We start from the raw sequence: 22845 nt of genomic DNA on the forward strand, positions 1-22845 counted from the left end.
AGTGATAAATTATTTTTCAATTTCTGTAGATTTGAATAATGTTAGCCTTTGAAGCCTTCTAGAATCTTTCCTTCAGTTCTCCTTATTCCAAGTCATTTTAGGTCAATTTGGCCCTTTCCTTCAGGCAATGGTTTGCAGCAAATCTATCCTACCCTTCCTCTTAACTTCCAGTGAAAAACAATTCGCCCCCCAACTGAATCCTTCTAAAAACTTCCCTTATCTTTGGGCCTTCCCAGTTCTTATATCTGTACTCTTGGATCTGTGGAAAGCTGCTTCGTTTGCTTCGTCTCCTGTGATGAAGCTGAAACTACAAGTTAGATTTATTTTTTTTACTGAATTTTTTCCTTTGTTATAAAAATCATCTCTCTTCCATGTACACTACTGAAGGCTTCTTAAGCAGACACCTTGTAGATCTGTTTCTCTACTTTTGTACACCATGATTATTTCCCTATAGATTAACTTAACTTCTTATGCAGATCCTGAATGACCAGGATTGCCCATGATTCTCCATTAATGGTTGAGTTAACATTATCAAATATACAGGGGTCAATGAACATCAGGTAGTCTTTTTTCTACTAGTTGTTGCCTAGATATAAAACTCCTTGGCCACTGTAGGATCTTAATTCACCTGGGGGAGAGCCTAAAAAATTATATATTACACTAAAAATAACTGTGTGGACATATACATACACACACACACACACATTCTATACAAGCACACAATAAAATTGGGCATGACCATTGTATACATGAGACAACAGATGGATACTTTGAGGAGAACACTGGTGCTTTGCCAAGGCATTCAAATAATGAGGCTGCTTCCAACAGGGTCTCCCATGTTGCACAGAAAAATTCTTGTCCCTGTGGATGAGAACCTTAGTAGATTTAAAGCTAAACCCAAAAAGGAGAAGGCACTCAAAGAGAAGGAACCACTACCTCCTGAGCAAAGGGTCAATCTGGCTCCTGACTCCTATCAGTCCTGCTTTGTTCCAAAGTTTAGAAAGTGCCAAACAGAATGACCTCTTCACTGTCCTCATCCTCCTTGACCTCTTGGCTAGATGTGACACTGTAGATCACCTCTCTCCTGATTATTTTCTGGCTCTTTCTTTAGGGAGGGGAAGCAAATAAGACTTAAGACAGGGTCACACAGCTAGTATCTGAAACTGTATTCAAACTTAGGAACTTCCAGGTCCAGGGCCAGTACTCTATCTCCTTTGTCACCTAACTGCCCCTTTTCTTTGGATTTTTAAGAAGGGGCAACTGCTTGGGGCAGCTAGGTGGTGCAGTGGACAGAGCACCAGCCCTAAAGTCAGGAGGACCTGAGTTCAAATACGACCTCATACACTTTATAATTACCTGGTAATAATCACCTTAGGTAAGTCACTTAACCCCATTGTCTGGCAAAAACCAGAAAAGGAAAAAAAAGACTTCTCTTCCCTGGTTCTCCTTCTATCTGTCTGGAAACTTCTTCTTAGTCTTTTTTACTGTACTTATCTATATTAAGTAACATCCACAATATCCCCCAGTGTTCTGTTCTAGGTGCCTCTCTCTTCTTTTTGTATTATTAGATATTTTCTCACTTTCCCTAAGTTCAGTTATCATCATCTCTATGCAGATGATGGCCAGGTTCATTTATCCAACCCAAATCTTGTACTCAACGTGACCTCATTATTTTTTTTCCTCAATCTCCCCTCAGATATCTAATCCATTGCCAGATTTTGTCAATTTCTTTTTCTATATGGTCTCTCACAAATGTCCCCTTCTCTCTATGATCTTACCAACCAAATTAAGGCCATTATTCCTTCTGACCTTGAAAGGATATTCTACTTCTACTTGATTGGAATTCTCTCTCACAATCTCTAATTTTTAGAATTCCTGGTTTCCTTTAAGATTCAGTTCAAAGATAACTTTCTAGGATATTTTAAGGAGGTAGTGAAGAAAATAGAAAAACCACTCCAGTATTTCTCCCAAGAAAACCTCAAACGGGGTCACAAAGAGTCAGACATAACTGAGAAGTGACTGAATAGCAACAACACTGCAGTCCATTAAAACTCAAAAGCTCAAAAAGAAACTTTTTCAATTATTCCTTTCCCATTTTGCATTTGGGAAACTAAGCCAAGTTCTGAAGAAAGCATGGTTGGGATAGAAGCCACAAGGTTGTTTGGTTTTTTCCCTTCTCATCTCTAGGTCTTACCCTCCATATAAAAGTTTAAGGATGAGGAGTAAAGAAGAGTTTAGGATCCTAAAGGGATAAAAATAACACCTCTGCTTATCTACCTCTTTACTGACCCTAAAAGCAACAGAATTTACACTAACATCATTTTAGACACTATATGAATCAGTTAAATCATGTGAGAATATGTATTGAGTTAAGGACATTGTTCAAGTCACTTAACTCTACTGCAGTTTCCTAATCTGTTAAATGAACTAAAGAAGGAAAGTAAAGTCATGAAGAGTCAGATCCAACTGAAATTTCTGAACATCTGCTTTAATCATTTAATAAGCAGAACATTTGATCATATTTGGGCAAATTCTACACCTCAAGAGGCCTTTATGCTTTCCAATGATTATGCATGAATTTCAGGAAAATACAACTTTATTCCTCAAAGTAAACTAAAGGTAAATTCAAATTTTAAAAATTATGATGAGGCTCGATGAAAATTACCATTTAAAAGTGCTATCTTTCATACTTCAACCTCATAAATGATCAAACAGCAGACTACTTTAAACTAACTAAATCTACACCAATCCCAGCTTTCCCCCTCAATTCCCTGAGAAAGTATTCCCCATGTTTACGTCACTGTCCATACTGGATGAATGTCATTCAAAGACCTGAGAGAGAGAGAGAGAGAGAAAGAGAGAGAAAGAGAGAGAGAGAGAGAGAGAGAGAGAGAGAGAGAGAGAGAGTGTGTGTGTGTGTGTGTGTGTGTGTGTGTGTAACTGGTGGTATTCCTTCCGTTAACAATATTCTTAGGTCAATAATGGGGAAAAGCTTTTTAAAGTTTTAAAAACTATCAAGTCATTTCATCACAAACAATATGACTTTTTGTTCAATAGAGAGCTTCATGAGAAGATGAATGGGGGGGGATAAATTCTAAAATGCTCTTTTGATTCTAAGGTTTATATCAAATACTAGAGCCATTAAAAGTCAAACTTTCAATAGTACTTTCTTGAGAGATTGCAAATTAAGAAATAGAAAAATGTAGTTTCTTTATTTCCATTTTTGTTAAACCCTATTTTTTTTAATGTGACATTTAAAAACAACACACAAGAATCCAGACTCTATATTTTAGGCATAGATATATGAGTTTATATCTGTTTTAAAAGTAATTACATTTTTGGGGTGGCTAGGAGGCACAGTGGATACAGCACCAACCCTGGAGTCAGGAGGACCTGAGTTCAAATCTGACCTCAGACACTTAATAATTAACCTAGCTGTGTGGCCTTGGGCAAGCCACTTAACCCCATTGCCTTGTAAAAAAAAATGAGTAATTACATTTTGTAAAGTCTTTCTCTACTATGGCACAGCAGCTAATCTACCAATAAAAGGAATACTTTCATTTGTTCATTGAATTAAGATTTAACATGCAGTGTTGCTGCTATGGGAAGTTATAAATAATTAGCATACCTCATATTTCAAAGAAGCTGTGGCCCAGAATCCTGTCTATAGAGTAAATCTAAACATCAGCAATCAATGCCACACATTTGAAAAAAAATTATTCTCTCCTAGCCAGACAACTCTGGCCTTGGGATACACACACACACACACAACTTGCTGTAAAACCTAGCCAAACTTTTTTTTAAGTATAAGCAACCTATTTTATTCTATATTAAATAATTTAATGTATTGAAATCATTACAGGCTGTTTGGCAATGACTATTCTTTCACTATTGTATACTGTCTCTGATTTACCCTCCTCTCCTTATCAGCAAATTATATAAAGATATTCACCTGAATTCTAGAATATCATACAAAGGCAGGCTAGTACAGTGAGAGATGATGAATCCATCATATAGTGGAAAGAATGCTTAACTCAGGAATCACAAGTCTTGGGTTAGAATTCTAGTTTCTGGGGTGGCTAGGTGGCACAGTGGATACTGGCCTTGGAGTCAGGAGTAACTGAGTTCAAATCTAGCCTCAGACACTTAATATTTACCTAGCTGTGTGGCCTTGGGCAAGCTGCTTAACCCCCAATGCCTTGCAAAAAAAAAAAAACTTAAAAAAAAAAGGATTCTAATTTCTCCAGTTATTTATTGTGAAACTTTAGTCAAGTCACTTATCAATTTGGGACTGTTTTCCCATCTTTTAAAATGAGGAAGTTGAATTTGATAACCTCTAAGTTCACTTTTTTTCCAGCTCCATGGTCCTATGAGGGACTTCAGCAAGAAGAAGACCTGAGTTTCGATCCTACTTCAACCAGTTCCTAGTTTTGTTTGACCATTGACAAGTCACCTTCTGTCAGCCTGTTCCCTTATTTATAACATGGGGATATAATAATAGCACTCATCTACAAGGATTGTTGTGGAGATCAAATTAGATAATCTGAATTGATTTTATGTAGTTTATTGTGAAGGCATGTTTTAAAAAAAATGAGCTATTGGTTTAGTAGCTCCCTCTAGACCAAGGGAGACTATCATGCATCACATCTGTGCATGATGTAGAAACAGCCCAAGAGATCAAACATTTAAGATCTTAGATAGATTCCAATGGAAAAAGCAAAGTTAATTTGGGTGTTATTTTTAAAAAATAAAATAATGATCAGTATGGAAGAAAGGATAAAGAAGAGCTGTTCCAGACATTCAAGATAGAAGAGTAGACAATCCAATATATCAACCAATCAGCAAGGGAAGAGAATTAAGAAATTCTATCCATACCTATAGAAAAGAATCTAATTTCCCTTTCTTCTCTCTTATATGCCTTAACCATGTTAGGTATAGATACAGTTCGGGAGGACTGGATCCTGCGTAGCAAGGAGAAAGATGTGATAAAAAGGGAGTTCAATAATAGTGGACTTCCTTGGGATCTTTGGAGAGAGGGAGAAAGTAAAGAATGATCTTTATATTTTCTTCTAGGGTGTCTAGTCCTAATAGGGAAGAGAGGATTGAGGGAATGATACATACAATATTATATATTGAATGGTAAATAAATGGTATATACAATATTGTATATTCTACTAAAGCCTCCACTCCCTTTAAATCCCCTTCATGGGGACTGGATAAAGGAGGAATCCCAACATAAAGAGTGGATCAAACTGAATTATCTCATAAATATTAAAAGTAGATAAAAGAGCTTTTCCAATGCTTTTATTCACGTTAATTTTCTTTGCTATTATTCCCTTTGCAAATAATAAACAAGAGAAAGGAAAAAAAATTCATTCAGAGAGAAAGGGAAAGTACAATTAGAAGTTTTGATGCCTAGAATTTCTTCTAAGTAGGGACTAGAAAATACAACAAATGTCAATTGATTTTTTTTTATTCTTCTGAGGTCTCCAAAAACAGGGACCCTGTCTTGCTTATCTCTTCCCGCAGATAAACAGCAAGGTGCAATTTACTGTGATGTATGTTGAATGATCTTTTGTTCAATTTCAACTTAAGAAAGCATCAAGTTCTTAGATATCCCAGAGATAGCAAAGGGAATTGGACCCTGTGAATAAAATACTCAGTCACTCACTAGTTGAGGGGTTACACACAGTTAAGTGAGTTACTAACTTGACAAGTCCCTTCCTTCACCTGTCTCAGGCTCAATTCCTTCACTTGTATAAATAAACTTCCCAAAGTGAATATTCTAAGGACCAAATAAGATAATATATAAAATACTTGGCAAACCATAAAGCATGACAGAAATGTAAGCTGACAAGAGATAGAGGTGAGGAAGGAGTCTAGTCATGGAAAGACACAGAGAGAAGAAATTTTGTAGGAGGTCTAGTAGGTCAGTGTGGCTAGAGGGCATTAATGGCCTACATGCCTGGAGAGGAAGAAATGGCCCAGAATGTGAAGATCTTAGAATATTAAGTAAAGTTTTATACGGATTTTATTTCTTGGTAGATCTTGGTAGATCTACATTTTAGGAAAATCATTTTGACAAGTGTGTGGACAATGAGCTAGAGTGGAGAAAGACTTGAGGCTTGGAGACCACTGCCTCCAGTCAGGTAAGAGATGATGCAGGTGATGGAGTGACTGAGGGAGAGGGAGAGGGAGAGGGAGAGGGAGAGGGAGAGGGAGAGGGAGAGGGAGAGAGAGAGAGAGAGAATATATCTATGTGGGGTAAGTGAGAGAAAAGTTGAGGCTTGACACCTAAAATGATAGCCAACTTCCACCCCCACCCCCAGCTAGAGAATAATAGTCATTTAATGATTTGAAATTTGAGACCTAATTTTTCACTGCCTTTGTATAAACATAATAGTATCTATAATTGATTTGGCAAATAATATTCTCTTTCCCCTAAACAAACTTAAGAGTCACTTAAAAACTCATGAGCAAAAACCACAGGTATAATTAGAAAAGAAATATTTCCTGGAGTTTTTAATTTATCAATTTTCCCTCATTAAATCTCAAATTCTTAAAGGTCAAATTAGGTGATAAAGATAAGTTGCTAGGCATTTTATACATGCATACATACATTATACATACATACATTATATATTTCAGACATCTTCATATAGAATGTATAATTAGGAACTATATGTCATTCACTTATTTCCTGGTTAGGCCTCTAAATCATTGTATTCAAGCCTCTAAACAAGAAATTAAATAGAAAAATTGAAGAGACTATCTGCTATTTTTTTTTTGCTAGAGTATTTTTGCTTAATTCCAATTTTAAAAGAGTGGCTGTTTGGTTAGAGGAGGTAGGTTGTTTTATTTTTTAAGTAAAATAACTCCATTGATTCCACAGTCACTTCAGATAGGAGTTTATTGCTGGTCTAAATTCAGAAAGAAAGACCCTTCAAAGTTTTAGGCAAATTATCGGATAAGGGCTACATTAGTATTTCTCTTACCTGGAAAACAAGTAGTCAGATGTTCCATCAATGCTTCTGGTGTGACAGGTTTTCTTGCAGAGTTCATTGCTGAGATAGCCAAGCAAAGGATTTCCCCAAGTGGAATAAATTGAGATTGACTGATGGGAGACATGCTGATTGGAGAGACATCACCTGTGGAAAAGGAGAGCCATTTTAAGCAAGTATTACACTGAAGAAATGGAATTATATTCTAATTCTCTCCCTTCTCCCCCTCCCCCTCCCCCTCCCCCTCCCCCTCCCTCCCACACACACACACACACACACACACACACACACACACACACACACACACACACACACGCAATAAAGTATTCTAAGATTTAATCCAAAAAACAGTATCCAGTTGTTTATACAGTATCCCAAGCCCTATGCTAGGCACTGAGAACACAAAAATGCCCTCAAGATGATTACAACCCAACTGAAGGGACAAAGCTGTATATCCAGGATTGTTATACAGTAGTACATTCCATTTAGGTGTTTTTTTTAAAAAATGCTAAAACACAGTTAAGGCCCCTCTTGTCTTCCTAATAAAGTAAGAATTTTTAACAAAGCAGATGAACTACTTCAAGGATTCTCACCTTTTTTGAGGGAAAGGGGTTCACAGATGCCATGAGCAATTCTGGTGAAGCCTATGAATCCCTTCTCCAAATAATGTTTTTGAAAAGCATAAAATAACATATATAGAATGACAAAGGAAAACAATTACAGTGAAATATAGTTATCAAAATATTTTAAAATTATAATACAATTTAACCTATAACTATACATATATAATAATTCTAATACCACAATGTAGATATGAAATAAAAATGAAATAGTTCATGTAAACACAAGAATATTTTGTTGTTGTCCTAAAATATATTTTATTTTTGTCTAACAGAATTTCTCTTTCCTCCCTCATTTCCGATTTTCATATTCCAGAACAACATATTGCCATCCTTGTGTTCTGTTGTACTCATTCCACCTAACCAAGATGTTGCTAAAACTTGCTTCTTTCTTCACATGTTCTTATTTGTAATGCTATACATTTGAGAACTTCCTGTACCTTTTTATAAAATACAGTAAGCAATTAAAACAAAATCAAGGCTATCTTTGCTAAATAAGTAGGAGAAAAGATATGCAACAAGAAAAATCCCCCCCCAAAAGGACAACATCTCTATTGTTAGGAACAATGCTCCTAAATTGGATGAATTACTAAGGAATAGAAAGAATAAAGCTCCTGAGATGGGCAGCATGTGAGTATATGAACAATATTGAAAATGACATATAACAGTTAATATAATTCAACTTTGTCATCTCCCCACAAAACTGTTTGAATTAGCAATAAAGTGGAGACTATAAATATTGGTATACTGCCACAAGACACGAGTCTTTATAGAAACTGTCACACTGGGGATTAATTATGATCTATGATTAATAAGCAAAGAAAACTTGTAGGTTAATCTACAGCATGAATACATGTGTCAATATTGTACTCAGTATATGGAATGAGTAATCATTTGAATAAGTTAACATATTTTCTTTCTTAGAGTTAAAAAGTGAATGAGATCTTCTAGATAATTATTTTAGACCATCATAATCAACAAATTAAAAAAAAAACCATAACAGACCATGGATGGAGTTGTGAATTGCTCCAGGAATTATGGAAAAAATTGGAACTATGCCCCCAAAGTAATCTGACCTAGCAAAAGCTTCATAAAGATATTAAGGAAAGAGGAAAAGGACCCAAAGATACAAAAAACAAATTATAGAATCTCCTTTTGTAGTGCAAACAAATGGAAAGTTCTCTCCTGGAGAATGAACTGGTCAAGTTGTGATATATAAATGTGATAGGACATTCCTGAAGTATAAGAAATGATGAGGGGAATAGTTTCAGAGAAACCTATGAAAACTTGCATGAACTGATGCAGAGTAAAGTAGGCAGAAGCCATAGAACAATTTATACAATAACAATTTTGAAATCTTAAGAATTGTGAAGAATACAATAATCGACGTTGATTCTAAAGAACTGGGATCCCAGCAAAATCATCAGGCTCTAATTGGGGGGATAGCTTTTTAGTATCCAGAGTCACCTTAACATTAGAATGAGGTAAGACAGCAAAATTCTAGTGGAAGGTCTGTCTCCTCATGCAATATCAAGTCTCCCCATTGTATATGTTCACCAAATTCAACCACTTCTTATGAAATGTTATTGGTTTCTATTTGTAATATTCTAATAAGATTGCTTTCTATAATTTTTCACTGTGAATGCACAGAATTTCAAGCATATTATAAAAACAGCTTTTGGGGTCTACAGTTAGAGGTCATCACAATTATTCATAGAATTGTTTCTATTTCTTAAATGAATTATAAATTCATGAAAACTGAGAAATACATTTGTAAAATACACCAAGAGCTCAACTGTAATACAAAGACCGCCCATCCTCCTTTCCTCTCTCCTCCTCCTACAAACCTACTGATAGAGTTACTAATTTGCCAAAGTTTTATCTTAAATACCCTTGGGCTTGGGAGGGAAAAAAAATCACTAGCAGTCTGTGGTTACAGTTAAATGAACAACTTTGATAGAGAACATCAGAAAATATCTTGTGTTTACAACTTAATTTAATATATTAACACCAATTATATGTATAAATACTGCTTAGCTTTTGAAACAGAAGGTTTACTATAATATTTTTGAGAGATCTGTTCCAAAATTAAAAGATTTCTTTCCTAGTACATTTACTTGAAGACTACAATACCCATACATAAGGGACATAGCATATGGCTCTCATTAACTCAGACTGCTGCTAGTTGCTAGCAGCTTCCCTTTGAAACCAAATTACTATACTTAACTTTCAAATGTATGTATTTGAAATTAAAAGGAAAACCAGAATCCAAAAGGCAGCTTTTCCTCTAAAGTTACTTTAAGTTTTGTTTAAGTGCTGCAATAGTGTAGAATTTTTACTTCATTGCTTCTTTACAGTGAAAGAGAATTTGGTATAAAGAGAAACAGAAAACATTTCAAAAAACTATAACAAAAGAATGCCCTAATGCTGTCTTAAAATACTTCACAGCCCTGTTAAGAAATCTCAATTCCCACAGCTATTAACTGAAAGAACACTCCTGTTAAGAAAGGGGAAAATAAAACAAAAATCCAAATAGTCCTACTGAAGTTGACCTTGCTAACATCAACTCTGGCATTTCTTACAATTCCTAATGAGGGAAACTGGAAACACAACATGGTAAGTGGAGCAAGAGACCCATGCACAAATGAATTCAAACCAAACTCAAATCATTTTTGCTTAGAGAGGATTTTCCCCCCTAACTGTCCACTCATTCCACAAGATAGATAATGCTCAGCAAAAAAAAAAAAAAAAAAAAAAATCAGCTAGCTGTCCAACTCAGCAGGTCCTGACTCACTGCTTTATGAAAGAATCCATCATAATCCCTTGACATCTTACACACTCTAACTAGGCAAATCGGCCAACACCGCTGTTTTAGGGTTTGGTTGGAGTCTAAGTGATCAATGGGGAAAACAGGGTGAAGGTTGGGCCAAATGAGGAAGAAAGGTAGAAATCGGAAGGTGACACATCAATACTGGCTAAGGATTTGCCTCCATTCTCAATTCCTTTGATAGATTATACCTATTAGATGCTTCATTGTCTCTTCTTCATTTGGAAATTTTGAAGTGAAGATATGCATCAGTGGGAAGGGTCTAATTTCATTCCCAGTATTACTATACTATAGTTAAATAGGAATATTAGTTCATATCTATAGAGTGTTTCTAATACACCAAGCTACCTTTTCTACTAGGGGAACAGGGAGAGGGGTAGGCAAGAACCACTAGATCAACTTTAAACTTCAATAATTCAAGACCTCATAATGATCCTACAATTCAATCTATGTAGTACCTGAGGACCAATTTTTAGCTCACAGAATTGAGAGGGCAGTCTACAGTCCAAAAACCTGGGGTCTTAAGCTCTCTCTATTATTACGGTTTCATCACTTTAAAATAGGGATACAACTGCTTAGGTTACCTATATTCATAGGGTAAAGATTAAGTGTGCATGAGATAACATATGGAAGTCACTTTGTGAAGAGAATCAAGATATTTTAAGATTTACAGAGAACCTTATACTCAATATCCTATTGGATATCACCAACCTTTTGGCCGCGTGACTTTGGGACTTCTCTGAGATTACTACCTTGTCCAATCAGCCTTGGTATTCCTTGCTTGGAAGCCTGAGCTATAAACTCCAAAACTTCCATTTAAGGAGAGGCCTCAGCTCAGATCATTCTCCATTTCCCCCAGTTTCACCACTTTGAGAATTTCTTCTCCATTCCTCCCCACCCTGTATAGATACTATGCCTGTACTCCTCTCAGCTTTTCTTTTAATATGTTTTATTTCCCTTTTAGATTGTCAGGGTCTCTCGGGGGGAAGAATTTGTTAAGACAACATCCTCCATGGGGTGGCTAGGTGGCGCAGTGGATAGAGCACTGGCCTTGGAGTCAGGAGTACCTGAGTTCAAATCCGGCCTCAGACACTTAATTATCTAGTTGTGTGGCCTTGGGCAAGCCACTTAACCCCATTGCCTTGCAAAAAACCAACCAAACAAACAAAAAAGACAACATCCCCCTCATGTCATTAATTATTTTTGAGACTGAAAGACAAAGAACAACAATTTGTATCCCCAACACATAATATCTAACTACAAAGTTTATTAGATGCTTATTGAGTAGTGATGCCAGGTACTGGAAAAAAGAATCTATAATAGACAGCCAGTGTGATCCACAAGATCAGCTCAAAGTGAAGAGAAAGGGTCCCTCCACACATTGTTGTTGTTAATTGTTTCAGTTGTGACTGATTCTTTGCAACACCATTTGGGATTTCCTTGCCAAAGTTATTAGAGTGGTTTGCCATTTCCTTTTCCCATTCCTTTTACAGATGAGGAACTGAGGCAAACACAGTTAAATGACTTGCCTAAGTTTACCCAGCTAGGAAGTGTCTGTGGTTGGATTTGAATTAGGATAAGTCTTCCTGACTACAGTTCCTATGCTCTTATCCACTGCACCACTTATTACCTTGGCACAATGAGCATGATGAAATTAAGGGAGAACATAAGTGTCACATAGAGATGGCAGGTAGGGATGAATTGTGATTTGTATTGTTGGAGGGAAAAGTCACATCTGTGAAGTCCTAGAGTCATTGGAGTGCTCCAATATGTTGAGTATAACACCCTTTTATAAATGAAGGGGAAATATTATATACCCATTTGTTAAAATTACTTTGAACATCTAATCACAGAGTTAATCATTAATAATCCAAACTTATTTAACCAGAGTTTCTACCTTAATGTGCAATGTTGTATGTGTTTATGTTGTTGTCAATATACAGAACTTTAATTAGATTGGAAAGTGGGTCAATTAGGAGTAAGAATAATGCATAGATGCAACATGCAAGGACTATGCACCTGGTGCAAGTGATGGAGGAGAGAAGATTAATAATAAAGCTAACATTTATACAATGCTTACCATGTGCTTTATAATCCTTACTTTTTTCTCTTGTTTAATTTTTTACTTTTCCTAGTAAGTAGAAATAATTTTCCAAATTTTGAGTTCCAAATTCTCCCCCTCTTTTCCCTCCAACTGAAAAGGCAGGCAATTAATAACATTTTTAATGTTAACTATTATGTGCCAGTAACTGCACTATATGCTAGAGATACACAAAGAGGCAGGAGACCATTCCTCAACCCTCAAGGAATTCACAATCTATTGGGAGAGAGAACAAACAACTACATACTAACCTAAGAAAGTATTAATGGAGGCCACTATTATTAAAAGGAGTTAGAAAGACTTTCTATAGAAGATGGGATTTTAGTGGATGTCAAAGGAAGACAGGGAAGGTGGAGATGAGAAAGGAAATTATACTGGGCATGGGGGTCAGACAGAGAAAATGCCTAGAACCCAAGAGATGGAATGTTGTTCTTTGTCCATCCAGGAGAGGCCATTGTTGCTAAAGTGAAGGGTATATAGCAGGGAATAAAATGTTAAGAATCCTTTTTAATCCTCGAAACAATCCAAGGACATAAATGATATTAGTATTTAGATGACAAATGATTTAGACATTAGTTTAAGATGATAGATGGAGAGAATGAGGGAGGCAGAGATAACTAACTTGCCCAGGATCGTATAGCTAGAAAGTAGCTCAGGTCAAATTTGACCTAGGGTTTTCCTGACTTGAAACTTAACATCAAAAAAAAAAAAATCTAAGATCTTGGCTACTGCCCCATCACTTCCTGGAAAATCACTTCCTGAAGAAGAAATGGCAGCAGTGTCAAATTTTATATTCTTGGACCCAAAGATCTGTATAGCCATGAAACTTTAAAATCCTTGCTCTTTGAAAGGAAAACCATGGCAAATCTGGACAGCACACTAAAAAGCAGAGACATCACCTTTTCCACAAAAACTTAGTCAAAGCTATGGGTTTTTCCCCAATCACAGTGAATGGCTGTGAGAGTTGGACTTATAAGGAAAGCTGAATACCATAGAATTGACATTTTCAAATTGTGGTGCCAGAGAAGACTTTTAAGAGTCCCTTGGACAGCAAGGAGGTCAAACTATTTACTGGAAGGTCAAATACTGAAGCTGAAGTTTAAATACTTTAGTCGCATACTGAAAAAAATGAGACTCATTGAAATGACTCTAATATGGGCAAGTCAGATCCAGTACTTTTACTCAGGCTGGGGATATGAGAAAAAGGTCTTAACAGGGTCTTACCAAAGTATGGAAAGGAAAAGATAGTATTTTGCTAACTATCTTATTTTCTAATTAAAATATTTATAATTCAAAATAAAACCTGCCCTTTAAAGCAGTTAAACATCCTTGTTTTTTAAATTTAATTGATGTAGCTCTATTTTGCTATGCATTTCCCCCCAAATATTTCTACTTTTTCCATTAAGAATTTCACAATTACAGGAAAAAAAATTTAACATTTTTTTTTAAATCTTGAGTTCCTACTTCTCTCCCTTTCTCTCATCCCTCTTCCCTCCCTGGAAGGCAAACACTTTGATATAGACTACACATGTTATATCACATGAAACATATTTCTATGTTACCCATGTTTTTGCTATTCATTTTAAAGTATGACGAAGAGATATATTTGAGAGAAAGAAAACTTCTCCACCATTCAGTGAAAGTGAGGCATGTTCTGAAGAAGCTGGAGGAATGCATTTGAATTTCATATAATCAAAAAAAAACATGAATTTCTAAGGGCCATCTAAATAAACACTATGAAATGCTATGTTTATCAGAATCAACTCAAGTTGGAGGTAACCTCAAAGACCATCTACTTTAAATCCCTCATTTTACAAATAAGGAAATTGAGGCACACAAGTAATAAGTATTGGGGGGGGGGGGGTGTAGAACAGGAGACGAAGTCCTTAAGACTTCAGAGCCAGACCAGTATTTTCCATCATACCATGCTTCCACAACAAGGGAGAGTCTTACCTTTAGCACCAGTATTCTATCCTGCTAATGTGATGGGGATTTTTTGAAGATTAAAAATTTACCTCCTCATTATTAAAAGCCTTTACCTCAAAACTCCCTTGATGCAAGGGAGTAGATGCCTATTAATATGGATTCTAAAGCAGAGCTGTGCTAAAACTATGGCTATTTCACCACTAATATTTTAAGGGAGACGATAAGTTCCAGGGACTAGGATCTCTTAAGGAGAAAAATCGGTCTTCCTTGGCTTTTTGTGTCTTGGAGTTCTGCTACCAAGAATTAAAGCATGTTACCTGTTGGGAGCTATTAATTAATTCTTTGGAAAACATCCAGATGATATTTCTGAATTGCCCTCCAGCAGTCAGTTTGGCTGATTTAATCCATAGTACTTTTGGATTATTTCCTCTTTTGCAAGTCTTGCAGCTGGCTGACTTCAACTCTAATGTGACACTCAAGAATGAATCAGGCTGTGGAGGTCATGTCTGCTAGGAAGTCTACGTGAAACAAGACAATTGCCTGAGGCCAGGGAGGGGAATGGAAGAGCAAGTCCACTTTTAAATATTCTGTGCACCCTTATTCAAAGTGTTTTAAACATCTTTTACTACACTATATAATCATATAGATATAATCATGCTCTCCCCTACCCAACCCCTCCCTAAAAGAGAGACAGAGAGAACAAGGACATGCCAGAGTTCAAGTGAAGGGGAACTTGGGAAAAAACCTCTATCCTAGTTCCATCCTCCATCCAGGTAGCCTTGATGCTAAAGTCTGGCACATAAGATATACATAAAATATTATACACAAGCAGGAAATAAGAGAAAAGGAAAGAGGCAGCTTTTAAGGCATCATGGTCGAAATTAGCAATTCAGTTTAGCCATAGACTGCTCTTTTGGAACAGGCTTTCTGGTACTTTGCTCAATCATTCAATCAGTCTAAATTTATTAAGTGTGAGGCACTGTGCTAAGCCTTGAGCAGTCCATGCCCTCAAAGAGCTCATAATCTAATGGGGGGGGGGGGGAACAATATGTTTTAAATATTTAAATAAGGATACATAGGAAATAATCAACAGAGGGAAAGCCCTAGAATTAAGAGGGATTAGGGAAGGCTTTCAGTAGTTCTAAATTTTCTTTAGTTCCAGACCTCTTAGTTCTTGTGTTTCAAGGCTTGAAATACAGGTACAGGTTCAAAAGCAGAAGAGAAAAAAAAAAAAGCAAGCATGTATATATGTAGCTTTATATACATATACTTTTGTATATACAAATACACCTATATACATATACAATAAACAACACTAAATAGGCTTTGTTTAAAAAAAAAGGGTTTTATAAATAGACTTTACAGATAACCTTGATGTAAACAGAAACCAAAATGCAACTGCCTCTGTCATGTCTTCATTCTTTCTAGCTATTTGTAGGAAAAATAGGCATCAAATTTTTTCGGAGCCTACCCTGGGATATCAAAGAAACTCACAACAAGCCACCTTCTCACTGCAATGCCTCAGGATTCTGCAGTATCACTCCTCTTTTGCCTGGTTCTCTGCAAAGTGAAGTCATAGGCCAACCTGACTTCTCACTACCCTGCCCAGAATCCTTTTGTGAACCAGAATGAGTCATGGATCTGAGAAAAGTGCCAGGACAGACTCTGGACGTCTGAGAGTGTTTCTTGTCTTGCCAATGGAGGGTCCCTGCATTAGAGAGGTCCTGCAGTTTGTGTAGGTGGGAGGGGCGCAAACAAGCTGTGTGATCCATGGGAAAAAAACAAATCAACTCCCATGCTTTAAAATCAAGTTAAAATGTTAATCCTCCAAGCATGCCTAGGGACCCTCCCCCCAACAATAAAGGTGATTGTCATGTACTTACCAGTCCTAATTACAGTTCATACACATCTTCCCTTTCTCTTCTCTGCTCTACTGTGATGAAAGATGCACCTATCTCCTCTTTATCAACAGGCCCTCCATTGTGCTCCAGATCAAAGTTTAGCTGCAGTGAGTGATTTCTCATAATTTCCAACAGTTAAAACAAGTCCTCACAGGCTGGAGCCTCATTGTCCCCATCACACCCCATTTGGACAGGGTTGGGGACGGCGGGGAGAATGCACCCAGCCACTGACAAAGGAAAGCCAATGGAGCTCCGACAAAGACATCGACATTTAGAGTGAGGTCACTATGTCAGGGACTCGTTCTTGATGTGTGGGGCTTTACTCTTAAGTTTATAGCAGGCCTCAAATAACATGGGAAAAGGGGCTTCTTCTTAATCTGCATCTTTAGACAGATTACATTCTTTTTTCTGCATCACAGATCAATGAGGCAAAGTCAATATTTAATATATATATACATATATATTTGAATGATTTCCTCCATACTCTATAAAAAGGAACATTTATTTAAATATTTGTTATGTACCCATCTCAAAGTCCTGGGGATACAAACAAAAACATGCTTGAGAGCCCATGTCTTCAAAGATACAAACAAAAACATGCTTGAGAGCCCATGTCTTCAAAGATACAAACAAAAACATGCTTGAGAGCCCATGTCTTCAAAGATACAAACAAAAACATGCTTGAGAGCCCATGTCTTCAAAGATACAAACAAAAACATGCTTGAGGGCCCATGTCTTCAAAGATAGTCTCATGTGAAAACCATCAGGTCATCAAAAGAGGTTGGAAGGGGGCAGGTGGGTGGCGCAGTGGATAGAGCATTGGCCTTGGAATCAGGAGTACCTGAGTTCAAATCTGACCTCAGACACTTAATAATTACCTAGCCATGTGGGGGAAAAGATCAGAAGTGAGAATGAAGCATGACCAACCAGGGCCCATCCCTAAAATGGAGGCCCCAAAGATCAATGGGAGGAGATAGCTTGCATGGTAGAGGGACATTTTAAGGGGGGAAAGGCACCAAGAATTGAAGCTGTGACCATTACATGTCACTGTGGCAAAGTCCTATAGGAATTAACATCATGGAGAGGCTCCACACTATACTGTACATAATTGGTTCATATTATGGGCAATGTAAAGCTTAGGTACCCAAGCTTATGAAGAGTGTATAAACAATAGTTTTCTTTAGAAGAATTTCCCAAAAAATAAATCTCAGGAAGAGCATTACTTAAAGAAGTGGAAGGTAGGTTTGAGAAATATCAGGAATTATAAATAATCATAGTAAAATGAAATGAATGAATATAAAGATAAGAAAAACAAATGACAGAAATGAATGCTGGTGGTGATAGACTGAACCTTCCCATCAACTTTTTCCTGTTCTTCCTGCCCATCAAAAACAAAATCACCAAAATCAAACCAGGGTTTTATAGTATAAACAGAATTGTTCTACAGCTTTCTAAACAGAATATAGTAGTCTACAATTCAAGTTTTATACTACAGTATAACAATTTTTTAAAAAACAGATTAGAATGGAACCACAGAAGCAAGGAATCTTAATAAGCTGGACAGACCTCTCCTAAAACATGGAATCCCTCTAGATCCCTCCTGGCCAAAGGGCTCATCTAGCTTCTTTTTGACCATGTCCAGTGAAAGAGAGTACAACCCCTCCCATGAGATCATCTATTCCATCTATGGACAATTTTAATGGTTAGAAGTTCTTCCATTTAAAATCTGTCAGCTGTAACTTGGACCCATAGTCCGAATTCTTTTTTTTTTTTGCAAGGCAAATGGGGTTAAGTGGCTTGCCCAAGGCCACACAGCTAGGTAATTATTAAGTGTCTGAGACCAGATTTGAACCCAGGTACTCCTGACTCCAGGGCCGGTGCTTTATCCACCACGCCACCTAGCTGCCCCCATAATCCGAATTCTGAGTGATTGAAGCAACCTGTCTCTCCTCCATCTCTCCCCCTACCTCCATTCTCTTTTCTATATGAGAACCCTTCAAAATATTCAAAGGTAGTTTGATCCTACATGCTCCAACCTCTATTCATATAATTTCCAGATCCATAATAATACTACCCTCTCCCTTCCCACTTCTCCAAATCTTGAAAAGCCACACTAAGGTTTGTACGTGGTGTGACCAATTCAAAATAAAATGGGCCAATTTCCTGCCTTGACCTGGACACTAGAACTAGGATTAATCTAGCCACCCTTTATTCACATGAACTACATTATTGTTAAGATCAGGGAACCCCTAGCTGAGAGACACAGAAAGACAAAGATGCACAGAGAGATTTCAAAAGATGAATGAACATATAGAAAGACAGATTGACAGACAGATAGATAGAATTTTGTCTGGAGTCAATTCAAATGAAGCCTCATATACTTACTAGCTGGGTTACCCTCAGCAAGTCAATTCACTCCTGTTTGCCTCTTCTATAAAAGGGGAATAGGTTTGTATCAAAAGAAATAATAATTGTAAATGACTTAGCACATTATCTAGAACATAATAAGAGCTACAGAAATGTCAGCCATTAGTTAAAGCAGTATTAGATAGAGTTAGAGAAGAGATGGAGAGAAAGAAATTGAGATACAGAGGAAGAAAGAGAGGTAGGGGGATGATGAGATAGAAATATATACACATAGGCATGTGTATATAAGTTATGGAGTTATATGTATCTACATATATATACATACATATAAATATATGTATAAGTACTTATACAATTGAAATTTTTATAAACCAATTTCACCTTCACTCATAGCGCTTTTATAATTGATACTCAACAAACCAGTTAACCTTCCAGTTTTCAATCATATGAAAATTTGACAAATTATGCTTTTTCAAACCTCCACTTTGGAGAGTTTCTAATACCCACAGAGCTCTTAGGAACACTGAGCCACATATTTAGAAAAGAGATTCTTAATTTTTTTTTGGTGTCTTAGACTCTCCTTTTTTGCAATTTGATAAAACCTATGGACTCTTTGACTCTTGTTTCTTTGGTGGGGCTGGGAAGAGAAGAAGGCATAAAATCATAAAATATATAGAAGTAGAAGATAAATAAATTTTACACACACACACACACAAATATGTAACTTCATGCACCCCAGCTTAATAACCCCTGATATTGAGGCAAATTGAACCCCTCACTGGACAATAATTCCACCAACACTCTCATTTTACAGAAGAAGAAATGGAAGTCCATGAAGTTTAAGTGATCAGACTAAAAAATTCACACGAATATCACATATCAAATTGAGACTTGAACTCAGACTTTCTGACGATATAGACAATCCTTTGGGCTCAGGGACCAGTTCCTGAACCTTTTCTTCAAGGATATTTTTCTGCTTCTTTTAGGTAAAATAAATGAGTCTGCACCTGCATGCTGACAATTCAACAACATGCAAAGGCATCCTATAAGAAGAATGAATTGTTAGCTTTGGAGGAGAAATGAGTTTAGGCTAAGAACTCTTTTCTCTGCTTAATCTTGTCCCTTCCCTCAGGGCCAGAACCCCTCAAAAAGTGACAATTAGCTTATCTGATAAACTCAAAGTACTAATGTGAGAATAGGAGAAAGATATATGGGGGCCCCTGGGGTTTTCCCTCTAGTTCCTAGGCCACACAAGTTCATCATAAAGAGCCTTCTGAAAATAATCATCATTCATTATTGGTTAAGCAGGGTTTTTTAATCTAGGAGCCCTGGATAGTTTTTGGTTTTCTTATTTTTGTTTATTTCTTTATTTTTTGCATATGAGCTTAGATAGAAAAAAAATATTTTATCTTGATTTTCACTAACCTCAAACTAAAATTTAACATTTCCTTTTACTATTAACTTTAGGAACAAACATTATTCTGAGAAGGCCTCAGGAGAATCCCTTTTCTAACCTATTGTAAAACTCCGAGTAATGAAAACAATAAACAGTACAGATAAGCATTAATTGAAAAAGGACTGACAAAATATCTTAAAAAGTACATTGTAAAAGGTATTTTGAAAATGGTTCTTTTCCCTTATATAGTAACTCACCTGACTAGGTTGACAGTGATTTATCACTATTGAGTCCATCAATCTTGTTTAATTATGATTTCTTATACTTAATGAATTATGTGCCTCCTTAACCAAAATATCCAGCTCATGATTGTCCATTTTGTTCACAAAAAAGAAAAAACATAGTGTAGAATCATGCCTATCAACCAGCAAGGGTTTGTTTGAGATAGACATATTAACAATAGAAGTCTCAAACTAAAGAATTCAAACATGCAAAAAATCCAAATGTAGGTTACCTTTGGTGTGGTTCTTTCTTTATATGTCCCTTTGGGAAAAGTTCAGATTCATGCACCAATCTCCTTACAGATCATATTTTAGTATTTTTAATACCACCAAGTAATAAATTTGTGAAAAATAAGAAAAAAACACTGGGACAAAAAGATGGAAAATTGTAAGTGAAGGAAACTGGGTCATAATGATGTAATACCCACAAATATCTCCCATCTCCCATGTTTCCATCTTACACAAACCAACATTAAAAATAAACAACCCATAACTCAAGTTTATGATTTCCAATAAAGTCAGTGAGCTCAGTTACAACTTGGTGCCAATGGGGCCCAGGTCATAGATTCAATCATCATTTAGCCTGGTTGGCTTCTTTATGCTTCATGGCCCCTGACAGTAACTCAATCCCAGGCAGCAAGCAGTCTTATAAAGAGATCATATGGACCACCTAAGAGTATGCAGATGCAATAGCCAGAAAAAACAAACAAAAAAAAAAAACAACTACCCCCCCAAAAAAAATAAACCCCTCTCATCATTACTGAGGAAAATCATCCTCTGACCATCAATAATTTATTTATGATGAATTAAGTATTTGTTGTACCCTAGAAATAAAGATGGACTAAAGGAGAAATAGAATGAAAGAAGGGTAGAGGGAATGTATTAGGGTTTTAAAGTTACAGTATTGATGATAAAATAAAACAAAATGTACAATCAATTAACAAATAGCTATTGAGTGCTTCTGAGGAAATCTCACTGCTGGGATGAATACCAAAAGAACTTTCATGATGTCAAACCACACCATGAACATATGGTAGGTGCTTAGGAATCTTAAAATCAGAAAGGAAGAAAGAAGGAAAGAGGGAAAAGAAAGGAAAAGAGGAAGGAAAGAATGAGGGAGTAAAGAAGATAAAAAAAAGAAAAGGAAAAGAAAAAGATATGATTCTCTACCATCAAGGAGTTTACAATAGAGTTGAGAAAACATCACATCTCTGTGAAAATTACCTATTGATGTTTGTTTTTACCAGACCTGTGATTTCATCAATGTATGAGCTTCCCAATGAAGAATCTCTCTACAAATCTTGGCTTAAAATATGGCAAAGGGTACTGGGAAGTTTAGTGACTCAATTTGTGTGCCCAGGGGGATATTGCCATATATGGGACAGAGGAATGACTTAAAATGAAGTCTTCTGAGTCCAATGTTAACGGGGGGAAAAAAGGTTTCAATAATCATATTTAAAGTTCTTTTTTAGTTAAGAAGAAGCTAATAATGAGTTGATGTCCTCAGGAAAAGCTGAATGGAAATAGACTTTTTGTTTTGAAAGAAGATAGGTAGAGGGGAGGAGAAAGGAAAGTGATGGGGGGGGGGGGGATTAGTCCAGATAGGAAATGGTAACTAAGTGAGCAAAAGGAAAACAGGAATACAAATGGCCCTGTTAGGAAGAAGATAAGTAAAGCTACTTGGCTAAGAAGGAATTTATGTTAAAGAGAATTTAGAAAGAAGACTGAAAAGGTGGAGCTACCATGGAAAAGGCTAACTTTTTTCCCAGCTTTGCATTTTACCATAACATTTTACTCCACCCAATAAGTTCCCTCTTCAAAGAAGGACCACTCCACTGAAAACTTTAAAAGTCTCTTTCTAGTAGTTTTAACAGTGCTTTCTATAGAATATTTTGCCAACTCTCTCAGGAAAAATAAGGAAAAAAATGTAGGTGGTAACAGTCTTCTTCCACTTTTATTCATATGCCTTGTACTTCTATACAGACATTTGAGTTCACTAAGACTCTCACATTACACAGTTGTCACTTCCAAGAAATAGGTCACAGGAAGAAATGAGCAGGAAGGGAGAATGAGGGGGGTTTTTTGGTTGTTGTTTCTTGAATCCTCAGGGACTACAACAGAATCTGGCTTAGGTATTTAATAAATGCGTTTGAATTGGATAATAAAAAAAGGTTTTGTGGGACACAGTCCATTTTGTTCTAATTCCAAAGACTAATATTACAACTACCACTCAAACAGAAGTTTTATCAAAAATTTTGAGTATGTAATACTTTGCATACTGGACAAGAGGTACAAGCCAAGAGTTTATGCAAATAGTAGCCCTGCTACAGTTGCAAATAGTACATCAGCAACAGAGTCCAGAGTGTGATTTTAGTTCCAGAGGAGAAATCACAATGCGATGAAAAGGAATGCTCTGAACAAAAAT

The 22845-nt window shown here is 36.4% G+C and overlaps 1 protein-coding gene across 4 annotated transcripts in view; it reads right to left on the reverse strand.

Annotated features, from left to right (window-relative positions):
• Window positions 1-22845, reverse strand: part of STOX2 (storkhead box 2) — a 364781-nt gene that overhangs the window by 33749 nt on the left and 308187 nt on the right. For 2 of the 4 annotated variants that reach the window (XR_012476932.1, XM_074228902.1), the window contains exon 1: window positions 6996-7206. The exons of the other annotated variants lie outside the window; for them this stretch is intronic. Coding sequence is in view for 1 of the 2 variants with exons in the window: in XM_074228902.1 (XP_074085003.1) it covers window positions 6996-7128 (133 nt within the window). In the remaining variant the exon portion in view is untranslated. Of the gene's footprint in view, window positions 1-6995; window positions 7207-22845 lie in introns of those variants that run through there. 4 annotated transcript variants of the gene reach the window in all.

This window comes from Macrotis lagotis, chromosome 3 (genome assembly GCF_037893015.1).
Source record: "Macrotis lagotis isolate mMagLag1 chromosome 3, bilby.v1.9.chrom.fasta, whole genome shotgun sequence".
Lineage (NCBI taxonomy): Eukaryota > Metazoa > Chordata > Mammalia > Peramelemorphia > Peramelidae > Macrotis > Macrotis lagotis.